Raw genomic sequence first — 17,679 nt, 5'->3', positions numbered from 1 at the left:
AGCTGTGCTCATTGCATTCTAGGAGAACTGGAGCAAGAGACTGCAGAGCTCGAGCTGTGAGTAGTGGCCCTGTCAGTCCAGCGCTGGGCTAGCTCCTGAGATGACTGGGGGCAGGGAAACAGCCAGGGTGGGGACTCTGGAGAGGCAGTGGGCTGCTCTGAAGTAGAACTGACCACGAGCACTGGAGATGAGAGCCTGCGAAAGACTGAGCAAGTGTTGGAAAAGGACTGGCTCTTCTGGGGCACAGAACTGCACAGGGACTACACAGCATCCTTATCGTAACGATTGGAGGAAACTTTTCAGTTCAGTGTTGTCTGTCTGTCAGAACACTTTGGTCTTGCAGCTCAGTGTGTGTTTGTATTTGAAGCTATGAGCTTTTGTTAAATTCCTAATTCCTAATTGCCTAATTTGCCTATGCATCTCAGATAAAGAAATCCACTTTGTTTTTGCCGCGCTGTCTGTGTCAGCACTTGTCAAATTAATCTGTAATAAAGTTCTGCTCGTCTCATTAGGGCCTGGCTAATGAGTGCCAGGGCTGGACTTTGAATACACCACATGTGTGCCTGTGTGTTGGAGTCTTGCCATCCCCAGCTTCTAACGGTCACAATAAAGCAATCAAGGGCTGGGCTCCAGCCGTTGAGCCAAAGGCAGTTCATTGCCAAGGCAAACAGAGCTTGATGCCCCCCCCCCTTCTCCCCCCAGCTCTTGATAAATAGGAGATGGTGCTCGAACGAAGACAGCCGCCTTCGCTGTGCTGTGTACAGGCGCGTCAGCGCAGCAGTCTACAGGAAACGAGAGGAAGTCGATTTTGCGTTTTGCTTTATTTTTAGTTGCCCGTGTGCAGCTCGTTCCAGTTGGTTCCTGTGCCACCCCTCGGTGGCTACAGGGGGGGCAGCCGGCCTCTGCCAGCCTGGCTGCGGTTTCCCAGAGAGCCGGAGACGAGAGAAAGGGCCTTTCTGTCCTGATCCCCGTCCAGTTTCCCTGAGGACAGCAAGGAAGGCCCCAGTTCACAGGGTCGTCATTCCGTCTAGAAAACCCACCACTCAAACTCTCAGCCTAAAAATGTGCCGATGCTTTATTTGATGTGCCTTAATATTCAATTGCTGCGTAGTCGCGTATGATTAAATGTTGGGGGTGGGGAGGAGCCCTGGTGGCCGTAAGCGCTAATAACAGATCCTCCACTACTGTACGTCCTGCACATCCGTGCGGAAAGAAGAGTAGTCCTGTAGGGCCGGCTCTAAGCCTCCGAGGTGGAGAGGTTTTCCCATCTGAAGAGTAAATGAAAATAGAATGGGTTCTGGAACACAGGAAAGCATTTCATGTGCTTTACATGAACTTAAAAACAATGTAGGCATTCACGAAGTTCAATCAGAGATATTTTAAGGTGAATTTAACATAAAAAAATTGACGTTAATCTTGACAACATGGGAATATGTTTCCAAGTCCCATTGATTCCCATGTTAGTTTTTTCAGGGGTGCCCACACCTGGCCCCCTCGCTCTGACCTGTCCCAGGCCTCCGGGGCCGGACAGGAACTGGTTGGTTCTCACTGCCGCGAGGGACCGTGAACTCCTCTTCCTCTCGCGTGGAGACCGGCAAGCTTATGGTTTCAGACGTGGGTCTGTGTTCCCTGGTGAGGTCTGTGGAGGTGAAACTCAGGCTGGACTGTGAAGGGTGCTTTATCAGCCGGAGAGGCAGGCTACTACAGAAAAGCTACCCCTACTTCACCCTTAACACTAATGAGGGAGAGTGCTTTTAAACGCCTATTTCGCAGACTTTTTTTGATTAAATTAAATTAACCCTCATTTTCAAAGGCAATTTTGGCCCGGCGGTTGCCGTGGTTACCTGCCGGGATGCAGCTGGGTCGCGGCGTGTGCGTTACAGCGGAGAGCCGGAGAGCGGTGGCGCAGCATCGCCTCGTCCAAATGGGGGGGTGGGGGGGGGCTGCATGAAGCCTTCGTGGAGAAGATAATACCCAGTCCGTTGCTCTTGCAGCTGCACGCCATCTAGTTCGAGCACCCGTGGTATCCGAGAGTGCTCCGGTTCTGGTGTCGGACTTCCAGGGGGAGCAGAACGCGTGACCCGGTCCGAGCCGCCTCGCCGGTCTAGAGCCGGTATCCGAGACTGCTCCAGTTCTGGTGTCGGACTTCCAGGGGGAGCAGAACGCGTGACCCAGTCCGAGCCGCCTCGCCGGTCTAGAGCCGGTATCCGAGACTGCTCCGGCTCTGTCATCTGATTTGTAGCTGGTAGCAGATGCATGCTGCAAGTAAAACCTAAAACTTAACTGATGCTGGAGATGACCTCGGCATCATGTGCCCAAGTTTCCAGTGGCTGATCAATATCCGAAGCATCGACCGCAAGACGCTTTGACTTCTTGTTAAATGTCGTACGGTCTGCAGGCCCAGGATGTTTTTTTTTTTTAAGATGGCCACACAACACCATCAGCAATGAACCACGGGGCTTGTCAGATCACACCCGCACAGAAATGGGCCCTTGTTGGTGTTGAGTTGCCGGTTTCTTCTGTGAGCTTAGAGTTCCTGTACGCTATAGTGTCAGTTGTTTAACATGAGCAACACTTGGAATTTGAAGTGCTTTGTTGTTTTGCTATCCATACACTACGAAAACCTTTAAACAGGCTGTCGGTTCTAATGATCTAATTGACTGCATTATGGTAATATATACCGTAACTTTGCTATGTGGTTTTACTCAAAACACTCACTTCGTTAAGGTACAGTTAATTAACTGTAGAAGACCTTAAGTAGCTTCCTGCATATGTCTGAAAATGATTAGTTTGGCTGTTTTATTACTATTCAGGTTGGAAGAAGCAGGCGTTAGGCCAGTCAGGAAGTGAGACTGGCACCCCTGCCTTAACACAATAAAGCACGTCAGTCCTTTGTGTGCGTAGGACTGTTCCCTTCCTTCCCAAGCCTGACATTTGTCTGGTCTCTTCCAGGATTTTCCCTAGGGAGTATCTTCTCCAGCACATTCACCTGTATTCACTGGCGGACCTGCAACAGGTAAGACACCCGGCCACAGGTGCTGTTCTCGGTCTGCCTGCCCAGGGGACTGGCTCATGCCTCAGTTACGCTGCGTTCCTGGTGCTTCTGCGATCAAGTTACCTAAGGCACCGAAGAGCTCTGGAGGTTCTTCCCTTTTGTAATCACAGTCATTATGTACAAGTCATTATCACTGGTGCTTCCAGTGGTTCATCCAAAACAACTGAGCACAAAAGCACTCTTTATAAAAAAAAATTGTTTTCTCGGCAGAAACGTTTCAGGAGCCTGCTCGGAACACAACGCAACCGCTAAAGAAACGGCGCGTACCTGTTGCATGACTCTCTCATCTCTTGTCTTTACCCGGTCTGCTGCTCACGCTCTCCCCCCAGTATCCCCTCTCTGTCTCTCATGCCTTCTCTTTCTCTCTCTCTCCGTTTCCTGCTCCCCTGCCCTGCTGCTGACCCACACAGACCTGTCCCAGTAGGAGGGGGTGGGGGGGGTGTCTCCCCCCCTCCTTCCCTCACCATTCACTCTCCTCTTCCCCAGCCTGGCCACTAATTACGCGCATTCAGGCTCGCCGGGCAGAAAACAAAGCGTGACAGCTCCTCATTCATCGCCCCTCTGCCAGGACTCCAGAAGCTGCCACAACACTTGCTTACGTAAATCCGTCTCTGTCCGCAGAGCGCCGTGCAGTATTAAAATGAGCGCTCCCGAGTGCAGCCAAATTGACCGGCTTCCCACAGTTCTTCATTCTTCCTTGCCCCTGTGATTTAAGTGGAGCTATGTGACCGTTTTGCGCCACTGGCCGGCGTGATGCAAGAGGGGGCTAGCTTCAGGGACCCGGCTGCGTCCTCTCCACTCCCTTCCCTGCTCAGTGCCATCGTTTCATGGTCTCTCAGCTCAGGCGGTCCATCAGAATAGGGCTGATCTCTACGTGTCTCATCGTGGTGTCCTACACGAAGGTAGAATAAGAAATGCTAATATTTGGGACTTTATCCCCGAGTTGCGTGCTCTGCCCTGACCTGATGGGGCTTGAAATCAGTACGTTTCTGAATGGTAAAGAGGCCTTGGGCAGCCATGCATCAGGTCATTCACCGATATCGGTCATCGGTCAAGATATTGGTAGCAGTATTGGCACCTGCTTGCCTGATCGTGGCCGATCTTGGCAGCTCAGCAGTCCTGGGCCTGCTCCGTATTGGGACCTCCAAGAAACATCTGTGTTGCAGGTTTCCTTGCAAGTGTTCTTGGTGGACCAGTAGTTGATACTCTTCCTTTTGGACCAGAGCCCTTTTCTAAACCGCTGCCTCCGTGTGGCATTCAGGGACACTGCTGTGAGATGGGTGCCTTAAACCTCTGTCCCCAGCCATTAAAGATCCCCTGGCACTTTTTGAATGAATAGGGATGTCAACCTCGGTGTCCTGGCCAGATTGCACTCTGGGCTTGTACCATTCCTCACTCCTCCAACTGATCTGCTGTGTAGCTGGTGCAGAATGGCTGCTGCTGGATGACGAGGGCCCCTCCCATCATGAAGTGCTCTGAGATCCAATAGCAGCTTGAGCAGTCTCGGCTCTTCTTGTCTTCAGCGTGCCCAAGGCTATTGTAATTTTAGATCTTTGGAAGGTGTGAGTATTTAGTTGAATTTTGTATGTGAATGCTCCAGAATGAACAGTGCTTTGGTGAAACAGAGGTGAATGATTGATCTTGTGAACTGAGAGGTCCCTTGACAGTTGCACTTCAGACTTGCCAACTCGCCCCCAGAAAAGAAAAAACAACAGCCACTGCCTGATGAAAAGGGGGGAATTCAACTTCTGACAGACCTATGCGGCAACTTCACATACTCGCAGAGAGATGCTTCAAAAAGCAGATGCATTGCATCCCTGAATACATTCGCTCTCTCTCTCTCTCTCTGACACACTCGCACACAGGCATGCCTCAGGCTGGTAATCCTGTCAGAGGGAGGTCGTTATCAAAACACAGCTAACCTTCCCTTTATCTGTTTAATCCGTGGCCTTTCTGAGCAGTTTAATGGACGTGAGCACATTAGGACTGGAGTTAAGAGAGGGGAGGGAAGTGTAAAGTACTGGGTGTTAAACAGCGGGTTTACTGGATTAAGTGTTTAACAACAAAGACGTGACAGGACAGGGGGGCTGTGCTCCTGTCGCAAGCGGCCCGGCTGCCGCAGCAGCTCTGGCGTGGAGATGAGAAGCTAGACCAAGAGAAGTCACGCCTCTGCAAGGCCTCTGTGACGGTTGCTTTAGAGTCCGCAGTCCTTCGGTCCTCGCCTGTCTTGCGTTTTCAGAACATGGCTGGTTTCACGACCAGACAGCAGATTGCAGTCCTGCTGTTGCTGCTATTTGGGGGTTATTAAGCCTGAACGTGTTGTTTGGTTCCGTCTCTCCGAATAAGCGCAATGTGTAGGATTATAGAGAGAGTTGGAGCAGGGGGAGAGTACTGGAGGAGTATAGAGAGAGAGTTGGAGCTGGGGGGGAGAGTACTGGAAGATATAGAGAGAGTTGGAGCAGGGGGAGAGTACTGGAGGAGTATAGAGAGGGTTGGAGCAGGGGGAGAGTACTGGAGGAGCATTGAGAGAGTTGGAGCAGAGGGAGAGTACTGGAGGAGTATAGAGAGGGTTGGAGCAGGGGGAGAGTACTGGAGGAGTATAAAGAGAGTTGGAGCAGGGGGAGAGTACTGGAAGATATAGAGAGAGTTGGAGCAGGGGGAGAGTACTGGAGGAGTATAAAGAGAGTTGGAGCAGGGGGAGAGTACTGGAAGATATAGAGAGAGTTGGAGCAGGGGGAGAGTACTGGAGGAGTATAAAGAGAGTTGGAGCAGGGGGAGAGTACTGGAAGATATAGAGAGAGTTGGAGCAGGGGGAGAGTACTGGAGGAGTATAAAGAGAGTTGGAGCAGAGGGAGAGTACTGGAGGAGTATAGAGAGAGTTGGAGCAGAGGGAGAGTACTGGAGGAGTATAGAGGGTTGGAGCAGGGGGAGAGTACTGGAGGAGTATAGAGTGGGTTGGAGCAGGGGGAGAGTACTGGAGGAGCATTGAGAGAGTTGGAGCAGAGGGAGAGTACTGGAGGAGTATAGAGAGAGTTGGAGCAGAGGGAGAGTACTGGAGGAGTATAGAGGGTTGGAGCAGGGGGAGAGTACTGGAGGAGTATAAAGAGAGTTGGAGCAGAGGGAGAGTACTGGAGGAGCATTGAGAGAGTTGGAGCAGAGGGAGAGTACTGGAGGAGTATAGAGAGGGTTGGAGCAGGGGGAGAGTACTGAAGGAGTATAGAGAGAGTTGGAGCAGGGGGAGAGTACTGGAGGAGTATAGAGAGAGAGTTGGAGCAGGGGGAGAGTACTGGAGGAGTATAGAGAGAGAGTTGGAGCAGGGGGAGAGTACTGGAAGATATAGAGAGAGTTGGAGTAGGGGGAGAGTACTGGAGGTGTATAGAGAGAGTACTAGAGGAGTATAGAGAGAGAGCTTGAGCAGAGGGAGAGTACTGGAGGAGCATAGAGAGTTGGAGCAGACGGAGAGTACTGGAGGAGCATAGAGAGAGTTGGAGCAGTGGGAGAGTACTGGAGGAGCATAGAGAGAGTTGGAACAGGGGGAGAGTACTGAGAGAGTTGGAGCAGCTAGTTTAGTAATATCCCCTCTTCCTGTGAGAGAGACTGCAGATCTCAGCTCTGGTCAAGAGCAGCTCTAGAGACATTATCTGCTTTCTGAAGGAGAACAGTCCCTAGTCTCCTCCTGTTCTTTAACCTCTCACCCCGATTCCCTCTCAGCCTGTGTGATTCATGGTAAAAGCTGGAAAGCTGTTCAGGCTTAGGGATGATAGTTTTAAAGGATATATGCAAGAGCTGTTATATCAAACCAAATGTTGCATTGTTTTGATTTGTTTTTATAGCCTTAAGAGGCAATGGCTTGAAGAATGTGGATTATAAACATTAATTACAGCTGCTAGTCGTATGTTATCTGAACCATAATGTTACCGGGGAGTGTCTTAATCCCTGGGTTAGCCAAAGCTCGGGCCCATCGGGGGCTCAGACAGGGTTGATTATATAGGGTCTCTCCACAGTATGGGCACCTTCTCAAGGCAGTGTATTCTGTAAAGGTGTGAGCTGTCTGTGCACTGTGCCAGTAACGGGCTGTTGTATCCCACCCCACTCCCCCCTCTGTCTCCTGCACTACACTGGCTGACAATAAATCATTCCACCCCTGTTTCAGAGCTTAGAGTCGCAATATGTTCGTCCTTGCTTCTCAAATTATTGATATGCTTAATTAATCTAATATTCAACTGCCAGGACTGGTTAGGAAATCTATGTTTCACTTATAACAGGCTGCATAAATCAGCCCTCACTCAAGCCTTTGATTTCTGGGCTGTAGCCATGCCTTGGAGCTTGCCTGAATGTATATTCTTACAGTATTTTTTTTTGTAGCTCAGACTAGTTAACTAGACATCCCCAGGGTTTACTGTAGGTGTTTTTTGGGCCCATAGTGTCTATTGTTGCCAGACTGAGACCGCTGGAGTTGAGGGCTGTCCTGCAGGGGTTGGGACCTCCTTCTCATCCCTCCAGAGGGCCGGAACAAGTGCTGTCCTTCAGCCCTGCTGGGACAGTGACAAAAGCCCTGTTTCTGCCTGCCTCAGTAAATTAGGGGAGCGTGAAAATAACAAACTAAAAGAATAAAGCAGAAATATAACGGAGTAGTTTTTTTTCTTTTTAGTTCATGTCACAAAAATCCATCTGTGTTTGGATGCAAATGCTGCACGAGTGGAGCAGCCTTGCCAGCTGTGAACAGGAGTCCGAGTGTCTGGCCAGCAGCTACTTCGTCGTTAGACGCCGTCGCTGTTTTGCTCCTGCACTTGCTGCTGCTGCTGCTCCAGTGAGAGCACGGGCATTGTGCTCAGGCACGGCCCAGTTTCGGTGCCCTTTCGCGCGCGTGGTGGGTGGTCCTCCCTGCTCCGGGTGGCACAGTGGCCTCTCCTGGCCAGCCTGTTTGTACAGTAGTTTGTACTGTGGCGGATCCACCGAGTGTGTGCGTTCCTGTTCTCCGCTCCATGGCTTAGCCCTAAGCTTTCACAGCTGGCTGGCAGAGAAGAATGGTAAAGCCTTCACATACTGTCCTAGAGTATGTGCATAAAAACAAGTCGAAAGCAAAAGTAGCGAACGAAACCACAAGTAAAATTCAGTTTTATGTTGAACGATAATGTGAAATGATGGGTATTTACTTGAGTTTTGAAAATGCTCACAGTTGCAGAGTCTCTGATGTATTAGGGTGGTGAGTTTCACAATCATGGTGCTGCAAAAGTAAAGGCACTGTCTCCCAGTGTGTGGAGCCTGGTCTTCATCAGAGTGAGGAGGCTCTGTCTCCCAGTGTGAGGAGCCTGGTCTTCATCAGAGTGAGGAGGCTCTGTCTCCCAGTGTGAGGAGCCTGGTCTTCATCAGGGTGAGGAGGCTCTGTCTCCCAGTGTGAGGAGCCTGGTCCTCATCAGAGTGAGGAGGCTCTGTCTCCCAGTGTGAGGAGCCTGGTCTTCATCAGGGTGAGGAGGCTCTGTCTCCCAGTGTGTGGAGCCTGGTCTTCATCAGAGTGAGGAGGCTCTGTCTCCCAGTATGAGGAGCCTGGTCTTCATCAGAGTGAGGAGGCTCTGTCTGCCAGTGTGAGGAGCCTGGTCTTCATCAGGGTGAGGAGGCTCTGTCTCCCAGTGTGTGGAGCCTGGTCTTCATCAGAGTGAGGAGGCTCTGTCTCCCAGTGTGTGGAGCCTGGTCTTCATCAGAGTGAGGAGGCTCTGTCTCCCAGAGTGTTGAGCCTGGTCTTCATCAGAGTGAGGAGGCTCTGTCTCCCAGTGTGAGGAGCCTGGTCTTCATCAGAGTGAGGAGTCTCTGTCTGCCAGTGTGAGGAGCCTGGTCTTCATCAGGGTGAGGAGGCTCTGTCTCCCAGTGTGTGGAGCCTGGTCTTCATCAGAGTGAGGAGGTTCTGTCTCTCAGTGTGAGGAGCCTAGTCTTCATCAGAGTGAGGAGGCTCTGTCTGCCAGTGTGTGGAGCCTGGTCCTCATCAGAGTGAGGAGGTTCTGTCTCTCAGTGTGAGGAGCCTGGTCTTCATCAGAGTGAGGAGGTTCTGTCTCCCAGTGTGTGGAGCCTGGTCCTCATCAGAGTGAGGAGGTTCTGTCTCCCAGAGTGTTGAGCCTGGTCTTCATCAGAGTGAGGAGGTTCTGTCTCTCAGTGTGAGGAGCCTAGTCTTCATCAGAGTGAGGAGGTTCTGTCTCTCAGTGTGAGGAGCCTGACCTGCAGTAGAGTCGGAAGGCCAGAATTACATCTCAGAAATGCTGGACTGTGGTCATCCAATTAGTCCATAAGGAAACATGCTGCTGCTAGGCTGCTCAGTGCTTTATATGTAAGCGGAAGAACCTTAAACTCCACTCTGAGTTCCACAGGGAGCCGGTGCAGCGTGCCCAGGTCAGGAGTCGTCACTCTCGCTCTCTCGCTGTGGAGCTGCTCTCGCGCTCTGCGTCCCTCCGCCTCTGTGTGCAAGTGCCGTGTGGGAATGCAGGTGTGCGGCCGAGTCCGGCCCAGCGGCACTTTCTCTGAGTCCTGTGCGCCCGTGCTGCCTGCCACCCCCCCCCCCCACCCCCTCCAGGGCCAAGAAGGAAACCTCCCTGCCGCCACAGAGGCGCTTTTCACTGCCTCTCCTCTCCGCCGGCACTCAGAGTAAGGTGGGGGCTCCTTTCTCCCCCACCCCCACCCTGCCTTTATTTCTCCTTTTCTCTCTTTCTCAAGGCTCAAGAATGCTCAGAGCTTCTTTAATTGGTTTGCAGCACCAGTGCCAGGTGTGGCCTCTTGTTATTGCCCCAGTGAGAGTCTGGGGGAGGTCTGGCCCGCAGCACAATCGCCATTCCTCCCCTATTCATCGCCACAATGCACTTTCTTCAGACCAGCACTTTTCAAAGTCCTGCCGATTAACTGGACAGCTAATAAATGGCATTCACATATTATTTTTTCCAGCAGCCTAAAAGCCCTTATTTGCCTTCATTAGTTTTTGGGGTGCGTTCCTGTGGATTCCGTTAAAGCTTGTAGCAAGCGCTTTGTTTCGAAGAGTGCGGGCAGACAGATTCTGAGCTGTTTCTGAGAATGCTGCAGAAATGAGGTTTGCACAGTTTTATAAGACAATATCATGTCAACACTGTGCTGTGAAACATCTGCGCACTGTGAAACATCTGCTCAAAACAGGGTGTGAAGTAACCCTGACCCGGAATAATCTAATGATTAGACTCCTTGTCCAAGTTATTATATTGTTTTTTAAGTGTTACTGGCACTGTTCTCTCCTTCCGGAATTTAATCTTTCCGTACTCCACAATCCACAGTGTGCTCCACAAAATTGGTGGTGTACAGCTGCAGTCACCTCTTTTCTCCCAGGTCCCTTTGCTTCTGGGTAGTTTTTCTTTTTAAAATGTTGTGCACAGAATTGGCTGTTTGCGTCGCCCTCTTTAAACAACACACCTGCCTGTCACCCATTCCAAAAGCTACAGGTGCAGATTTCAGAAGGGCAGTGTGACCTCTGTGCATCCCGATACAGTCTTCCTGTTTTCAAAGCGGTGTATTTCTGTAAAAGACAAGAAAACACTTTTTGCCCCGCTGCGGAGAAAATCTCCGGGTGGTGTCAGCAGTACTTCCGTTATCTATTCCCAGTTCATTCGGGTCTCAGCTGGGAATGGAGCCAGCAGTTTCCGATGATGCTAGGATCCATGGATGACTTTCAGATCTTTTCTTTTTTCTTTGCTCCAAATAAACTCCAGCAAATCTTTCCAAAATCAGTTGATCTCAAGGTACATATCAATTTCTCTTGTTTTCCACAAGTTGCTTGTTTTTGACCTCCAGTAAACATCTGCGAGCTTCCGTGTTCGGATTGACCTGGGATTTGCTCACGCCCTCGTGCTTTGATGTTCCCCTGCAGGTGATCGACGGCAAGCTGGCCCCTTTCCTGTCCAAGGTGATCAAGTTTGCCAGCTCTCACGTGTACAGCTGCAGCCTGTGCAGCCAGAAGGGCTTCATCTGTGAGCTCTGCCAGAATGGACAGATCATCTTCCCCTTTCAGAACGCGGCCACCAAGCGGTAAGCCAGGGGTGCCCTTCCTTCTCCTGCCTTCTGTGGCTGCTTTCCTGATAAACATGCACTTGCTCGCCTGAGACGCCCCACGTGCACCAGGAAACACCAGTGTGAAAACAGTGCTCAGAGTCATAGGCACAGACTGCACGCGTGCGTGCTCACGCACACGCACCCATCCCGAAGCAAACCAACCCACAGACAAACAGTTCCACTATTAAAAAGTCATCACTGCACAGAAACACAGGCCCCCGCTTCTGCGTAATTAGCAGTGGTTTCCTTCTTGGCATTTGGGAGCCCCTGTCCAGATTGTCTCCCCATTCCATGAGGATGAACAATTACAGAGTACAGCCACTCCCCTGCGGCCGCAGGCTGTGGCCCCCTGTGTCAGGGCCCATCGCCCAGAGCTCTCTCAGCCATCCGATACCATCTCATGGGAACGGACACATCTATTATCATCTGAGTCAGGCAGAGTCAGGCTGAGCAAGGTGGCCTCTGGCACCATGTCGCTTATGGCTGCTGCCGGCCAGGAGCTCCAAGAGGACGGGACCCTGAGCTGGGTGCTTCTGTGCAAACTTTCTCCAGGGCAGGTTTCCAACGTGATCTGTTGCGTGTTCAGTTTACAGCGCTTTTTGGTAAAAAAGGAATAAAAAAAAATCTCTTCCCTGTTGCATAGCCATACCCAAATCTTTGGAGTCTGTGCCAGGACTAGATTACTGTCCTGCGAGATTGCTGTGACTCTTTGCCACTTCAGTGCGCTGTTTTCATCTTGAGCTGAAACAGGTGCAGAGGCAACGTGATGGCATGTCTCCTGTGCCTGAGGCCCCATGACTTGTGCCAGTGGTTCCCAGTCCTGGTCCCCCACACACACCTGCTGGTTTTATTTGTTCCAGCCGAGCCCTCGGTTACACAGTCAAACCCTTCGTTGACCGAATAACGAGATTAATTGGAACTGTTTGCTCTCAGCTCTTGAACATGTAGGAGCTTTAACCATTGTTTTCTCGTAAGCAAAATAAAATCACCAAACCGGTGACTAGAGTCAAAATGTAAAACATTCAGTTGTAGCGACGTCTTAGGTGGAGGAAGGCCTCAATTATCTCATGAAGGTGGGCAGGAATGGAGACCAGCAGGTGTGTGGGGCACCAGGACCTGGGTTGGGAACCGCTGGCTCATGGGAACAGTGCGAGAGCAGTCTTGTCTAGCACGGTGGGTACAGTTGCTCTGTGGAGAGGCAGCAGCCTTTACTCTCCTGTACTCTCATGAAGCTTAGGAGGCGAGAGCTTCATTATCTAGATGGGCAATAAGTCACCCAAACTTCTGCCCAGTGTGTTGGTTTGACGAGACAGCCAGGACAGCCAGGGATCGCGACAAGAGCGATCCACCTTTTCTGAAGCTGCACGTGTCTTGGGGTCCCTGCCTAGAGCTCGGGGCTCCGATTTTCGGTGTGACCCGAAGGCTGGCCGCTCCCCTGGGCGGCGGAATGAAATAAAAACCAGTCAAGAAGAACATGAAGCCTGTTCTGCCTGTGCCTGGTGTCTGGAAACGCACTGACGCCCCCCTCTCTCTGTCTCCCCCCCCCCCCCCGTGTCCTGCAGGTGCGAGGCCTGCGGCGCGGTCTTCCACGTGGAGTGCCGCTCGCGGGCCCGGCCCTGCCCGCGCTGCGTCCGCCGGGAGCTGCACAAGAAGCCGCCGTCCTTCTGGAGGAAGCGGGAGGCCGAGGAGAGCGGCGCCGGCGGCGACTCCTTCGGCTGCTTCGAGCTGCCCTTCCAGGACACCTGAGGGGGGGGGCAGCCTAGAGAGCAGCGTGTGTGCGGCGTGTGAGCGTGCCTGGGGCCTGGCCGTGTGGGAGGAGTTCGGGTCACTGGACAATCCCCCCACACCCCCCGGTCTGGCCTGGCCAGATCCGCCTGTGCTCTTGAGCCCGTGTTAGCCACCCCGGCACCCCTCCCACGCAGCACCGCCCTGCTTCCCCTCCCCCGAGGGGGGTGCACTCTGTAATAGCCACCAAATTACCCGGGAGGTTTCTGCGCCTTTCATCTTCGAAATTGCGGCATCCATCAGCCGTGACAAACACAACACAACACAACCGCGACGCGTAAAAGGGAAAAACAGTTCTGAGGGATGTGAACTGGCGTTTTAATTAAGGGGAAAGAGAAGGAAAGTGCCGCATGACTTGTAGGAGGCCGAGAGGCAGCCAGCTGACGAGCCTGGGATAAAACCCCGGGCCCAGCACCTGGGTGCTCTCCTAGAATTCGGGACAGTTTTTATTGGATTCCATAAACCAGAGCCGTCCGAATTGGTGCCCAGAGTATTCAAATGGACTCCTGAACGCAGCACAAGCAGCAGTGAAAACGCCCGGCTCTGAGGCCGGCCGGGGGCACTGCTGGGGTCGGAGGTCAGCACATCTTGTCTGTGCCAGAGCCGCTGGGAGGAGGTGAGCCAACCAGAGAGCAATGGACCAGTCCTGGAGCAGAGAGCTGATGCAAGGCGGAGATCAGAATGCTTTGTGCTAAAGAGACAGGTGCTCATCTGACCATCTCCAACAAGGCCACGATGAACCATGGGACCTCCTTGGGTTTTGTTTCACCTTCGCCATTAATGATCAAATGAAATCGAGGAGGGACATCGTCATTTTCACTCCCCTTATTACCGGGTCTCCAGACAGCGAGGGGGAATTCTGGGTTGCCCTTTCCAGGTGCGGAGTTGGGGAATTGCTCAGCAGATGCTCGGAGGCTGTCATCTCATCTGGATGCCATCACCCATCCACAGCACCGCGCTCCTGGGGTGCTGGGATGGCACTGACGGGCAAGGGAGTTCACAACATGTGGGCAACCCCCATCAGGCTCAGAAACCTCTTTATTCAGTTTTTTCATTTGCTGCAGCCGGAAAGCAGTGCAGCTCTGCTCCTGGGTTAAGGCAGAGTGGGGGTTTAGCCTGTGTGCATGGCGTTGTCGTGTGACCTGGCTGATAGGCTAAGATGGTATGACATTCAGGAAGGAGGGGCTCGCTCCTCAATAAGGGCACGCTCCGTAGTGCTTGACGTCGGCGCCGCAGACCGGAGCTGCCTCCAGGTGTAGCAGTGTTGCAATGTTTGAGGGTGAAATTGGAATGCGTGTTCTGAAACATCCCCTGGGGGCGACGTGGGTGTGCAAACAGAGGTGGGGTGTGCAGGCCGAGCCTGCCCCACAGAACCAGGGCGAGGCCTTCTGGGTCCTAGCCCGGGCCCCCGGGCTCTTGTCCTGCTTGTTGTTGTCGTCAAGTCTTTGCTCTCGAGGGGGGAATCCCCACCTTCCTGGTTTAAACTGAGGTGAGAGTTCTGTGACTAGAGTGCTTATGAAATTAAAAAATTGAAATCGAAAATGAAATTCTGAGGAACGGTGCCTGCAGGTTCAAAGATGTCCATCAAACATGCCATTTCTGCTACTTTAAACAGAACTGAAAACTGGCTTTTATACAAGCGATGGTCTGCCTTATGCAGTGTGTTGTCAGAGCATCATGGGAACCCCCAATCTATCTCTGATTACCCCCAGGGCCTCCTGGACTCCAGATTTGGGGTGTATTGTGTGTCTAAGGACCCACTTGGGACGTCTGGGTCACCTCTCCTGATCTTACCCCTTTTCTGCTCCCAGACAGGAGCAGCAGCGGCACACAGGCAACCAAAGCTTCAGTCTGGGCTAAAAGAGGCTGAACGGGACTCAGCTTGTCCCCACTGGGAGGGCGCTGAGGGCCGAGGTCTCCTGAGGAAGCTCTTTCCCCGTCTCCTTCACCTCTGTATAGATGCTACACATCTGAGTTGTTATTTCTAAATACTTGAAACTTGGGCAATAATGTACTGTGTGCTTTATGACTATGAGGTGTGGTGCTTTATTAATTTTGTTGAAAGGCTTGAGGTTTTAACTTTCCCCTATGCAACCATTACTGGCCTTGTGCATTTGTATTGATCCAGGAGTGCTTGACGTGTCCTGGTGCCTTCTCTGTCCGCTCGGTGTTGACTCGTCTCCTGGCGCAGTTTCCTGTATCTCAGTGTGGTCATCCTGTCTCCCAGAAGACCCAGAGGTGGGGGAGTAGTCTGTATTTGCCTGTTCCAATGTTCCCTACCCAGCTGGCCCGCCTGCTTTTCTGTTTTTACCACTAAGGACAAGTAGTACCTATTGGACAAGCTCTGGTTTTTGTTGGAGTCTATCAATTGCTGTAAGACTCAATGTGTGAATCCTTTTTGCCGAGGAAGGTGTTGGAAAGGACTGACTCCTTGCACACCTCCTCACTGCCCACACCTGCTCCGAAGCCAATGGCATCGCTACTGCCTGGCAGGCCTGATGCCACGGCAGCGCTCTCTCTCTCTTTCTCGCGTGCACAGACAGACAGACGGACAGTCCGCGGGCCAGGCCAGGCCGTGCTGCGCTTTGGGCCGTGGTCTCGGTGTGCTGCGTCTCAGCTGCAGCTCTGCCGGCCTGGTGATGCCCAGGCTATCGGAAACACAGAGTGGTGTAGGAACAGGGCCTCTCAGTGCAGGATCTCAGGTCGCTTGCCAAGCTGGTCCAAAGAAGCCTAACCTGAAGCAGTGAGCAAGTATTCAGCACACACACTGCTGGCACATCCTGGAAGAGTAAGGGACAGTTATGACCACTATACAGGTTCTCGAAAGTATAGCCCGCCCACTGATGCAGCTGCATTTCCCAGTCAAAAGGGAATTTCACGTTCAGAGAGTCACACGAGTGCTGGCTCGGGTTCTTCCGATTGCCCAGCGAGCTTCAAGGTGCACATTCGGCATCCGTCCCAGCCTCGGCAGCTGCTCATCAGGGTCAGGACGTGGCCCTCTTAGAAACCGTGTCAGCTGGCTGGAGAGGAGTGCAGTGGTTTGTTGGTTTGCTCACCGAGACGTGTGGCGATGGTTCTCCGGAGCTAGAGGAGGTGGCACTCATGTTGGACAGGAGCAGAGAGCCATGTGTTCTTGTTGAAAGCAGTGTAAATATTTGTGCTGGCGTGGGGGGGAGGAGTGTGCCGCTTTGTACCGCGACTTTCTGGGCTCTCCCTGTGGGCTCCCCAGCCTTCTGCCTTCGTGCAAGATCAAGGGCAGGGGGACAGCCTGCACCGTGTCCCCAGATGGGGCCCCGAACTGGCTCAGTCTCTGCCTACGGGACGTCCAATCTGGGTGCTGGGTATGGGGCACAGAGAGGGGACCCGAGGCTCTGCTTCCTCCAGGATCTGACCAGGTGCTGTGCTCCCACTGACGATAATAATTCAGCTGTGACGAAGCCAGAAAACTAATGGGGGACAGTGGGATTTATGGTACCATTCTTTGTGTTCGGAGGGATACATACAGTTTGTGAGCAAATGCAAAAACAGAAATTGAGGGGTTCCCCAGATGGGGGGCTGGGGTGCATGTGTCGATAACCCCCCTGCCTTTTGCTTTTTCTGCAAGGGTGGAGTTTGTTGCGTTGCTGTGAGGCTCGGAGCACGCAGGTGGTTGTGGGAAGCCGAGGCAGGCGTCCTGGCTCTCTCCCAGCCAGGGAGGGAGGAAGGGCAGGGTCACCCCTGTGTTGTTCACACGCAGGGGGAGGGACAGGCTTTCCCTGTAAACCAGGCAGGCAGGAGAGGGCTGGGCGTCAGGATGGGAGCAGCCCAGACACTACTCTTCAAAAAGTAGTGTAAAAAAAAAGTAAAAACTTCTGTTGCTGGGACAGAACGACACAGTCCGGGACCCTCAGTGCTTCAGCTTGAGTCGTGGGTGAGGGGGTGCTCAGGCATGTAATACAGGTCTGGTGTACGGGTAACTATACGTCTTCTGGAGGAGAACTAGCTTCACTCCTTGTTTTGAGCACTGCTGACTTTGAATCACTTAGCATTTCTGGGGTTTTAAAGATAATGTGAACACAACTGGTGCGTTTCTCATGTGTTCTTTCCTATTTATTAATATTTATTGTATTTGCGTTTCAAGAGCTGCTGGATTCTAGTAAAGGCTTTCCCTGTTCCTGTGAATGACCTGTATTTTATGTGTTATGTCGACAACATGTAGCAGCTGATTTCTTGAGCAAGTAGACTGTTTAAAAACCTTTTTTTACCACTGAGGCAAATAAATTGCTTAACACCATCATTTCGATTTGCTATCTTAATTGTTTTTAACTTTACAATTCAGTTTGCAGGCTATAAAGGCTGTGTTCATGTACCCCTGATCTCAGTCACTGCATTGTTTCGTCAGCATCGCGCACTCCGCAGAGCTGTTCTGAAACCTCGACTAAGCCCCAGCGAGTTCTCTGAAGCAGCGCTTGGGGGAGGGGCTCGGGATCAAGAGGCTTTAAAAACCTCCAACCGGCTGTGTCCCACCTTGTCAGGCGGCCTCAGGTGAACCTGTACTGAGCGACTCGGCCAATTCACGCCAGGGTCTCGGAGCAACTTTTTTCTTCTGTATTCAATAAACGGACCCGAGAGCCGCAAGAGCTGCAGTGATGCTCTCTCTGCCCGGCCGAGCTCTGAAGCAGGCGTGGGGAGACCTGGGCACAGAATCGCTCACTCTTGGCCTGCCCAAAGCTGTAATTCTACCTGCTCGGACACCACCTCTTATTTACACAGGGATTCCACTGGTTGTTGAAGGGTTTACC

The 17,679-nt window shown here is 52.2% G+C and overlaps 1 protein-coding gene across 1 annotated transcript in view; it reads left to right on the top strand.

Annotated features, from left to right (window-relative positions):
• plekhm3 (pleckstrin homology domain containing M3) overlaps positions 1-17,173 on the top strand; it is a 46,331-nt gene extending 29,158 nt beyond the window's left edge. The window contains exons 6-8 of the mRNA XM_088931259.1: positions 2,953-3,016; positions 10,932-11,089; positions 12,676-17,173. Of these exons, the coding sequence (XP_088787385.1) occupies positions 2,953-3,016; positions 10,932-11,089; positions 12,676-12,859 (406 nt within the window). The 3' untranslated portion in view covers positions 12,860-17,173. The remainder of the gene's footprint in view (positions 1-2,952; positions 3,017-10,931; positions 11,090-12,675) is intronic.
• Positions 17,174-17,679: the final 506 nt, after the last annotated feature.

Source organism: Atractosteus spatula, chromosome 13, assembly GCF_055471065.1.
Source record: "Atractosteus spatula isolate fAtrSpa1 chromosome 13, fAtrSpa1.hap1, whole genome shotgun sequence".
In the NCBI taxonomy this organism is placed as follows: Eukaryota; Metazoa; Chordata; class Actinopteri; order Semionotiformes; family Lepisosteidae; genus Atractosteus; species Atractosteus spatula.
This window is presented reverse-complemented; position numbering and strand designations above follow the sequence as displayed.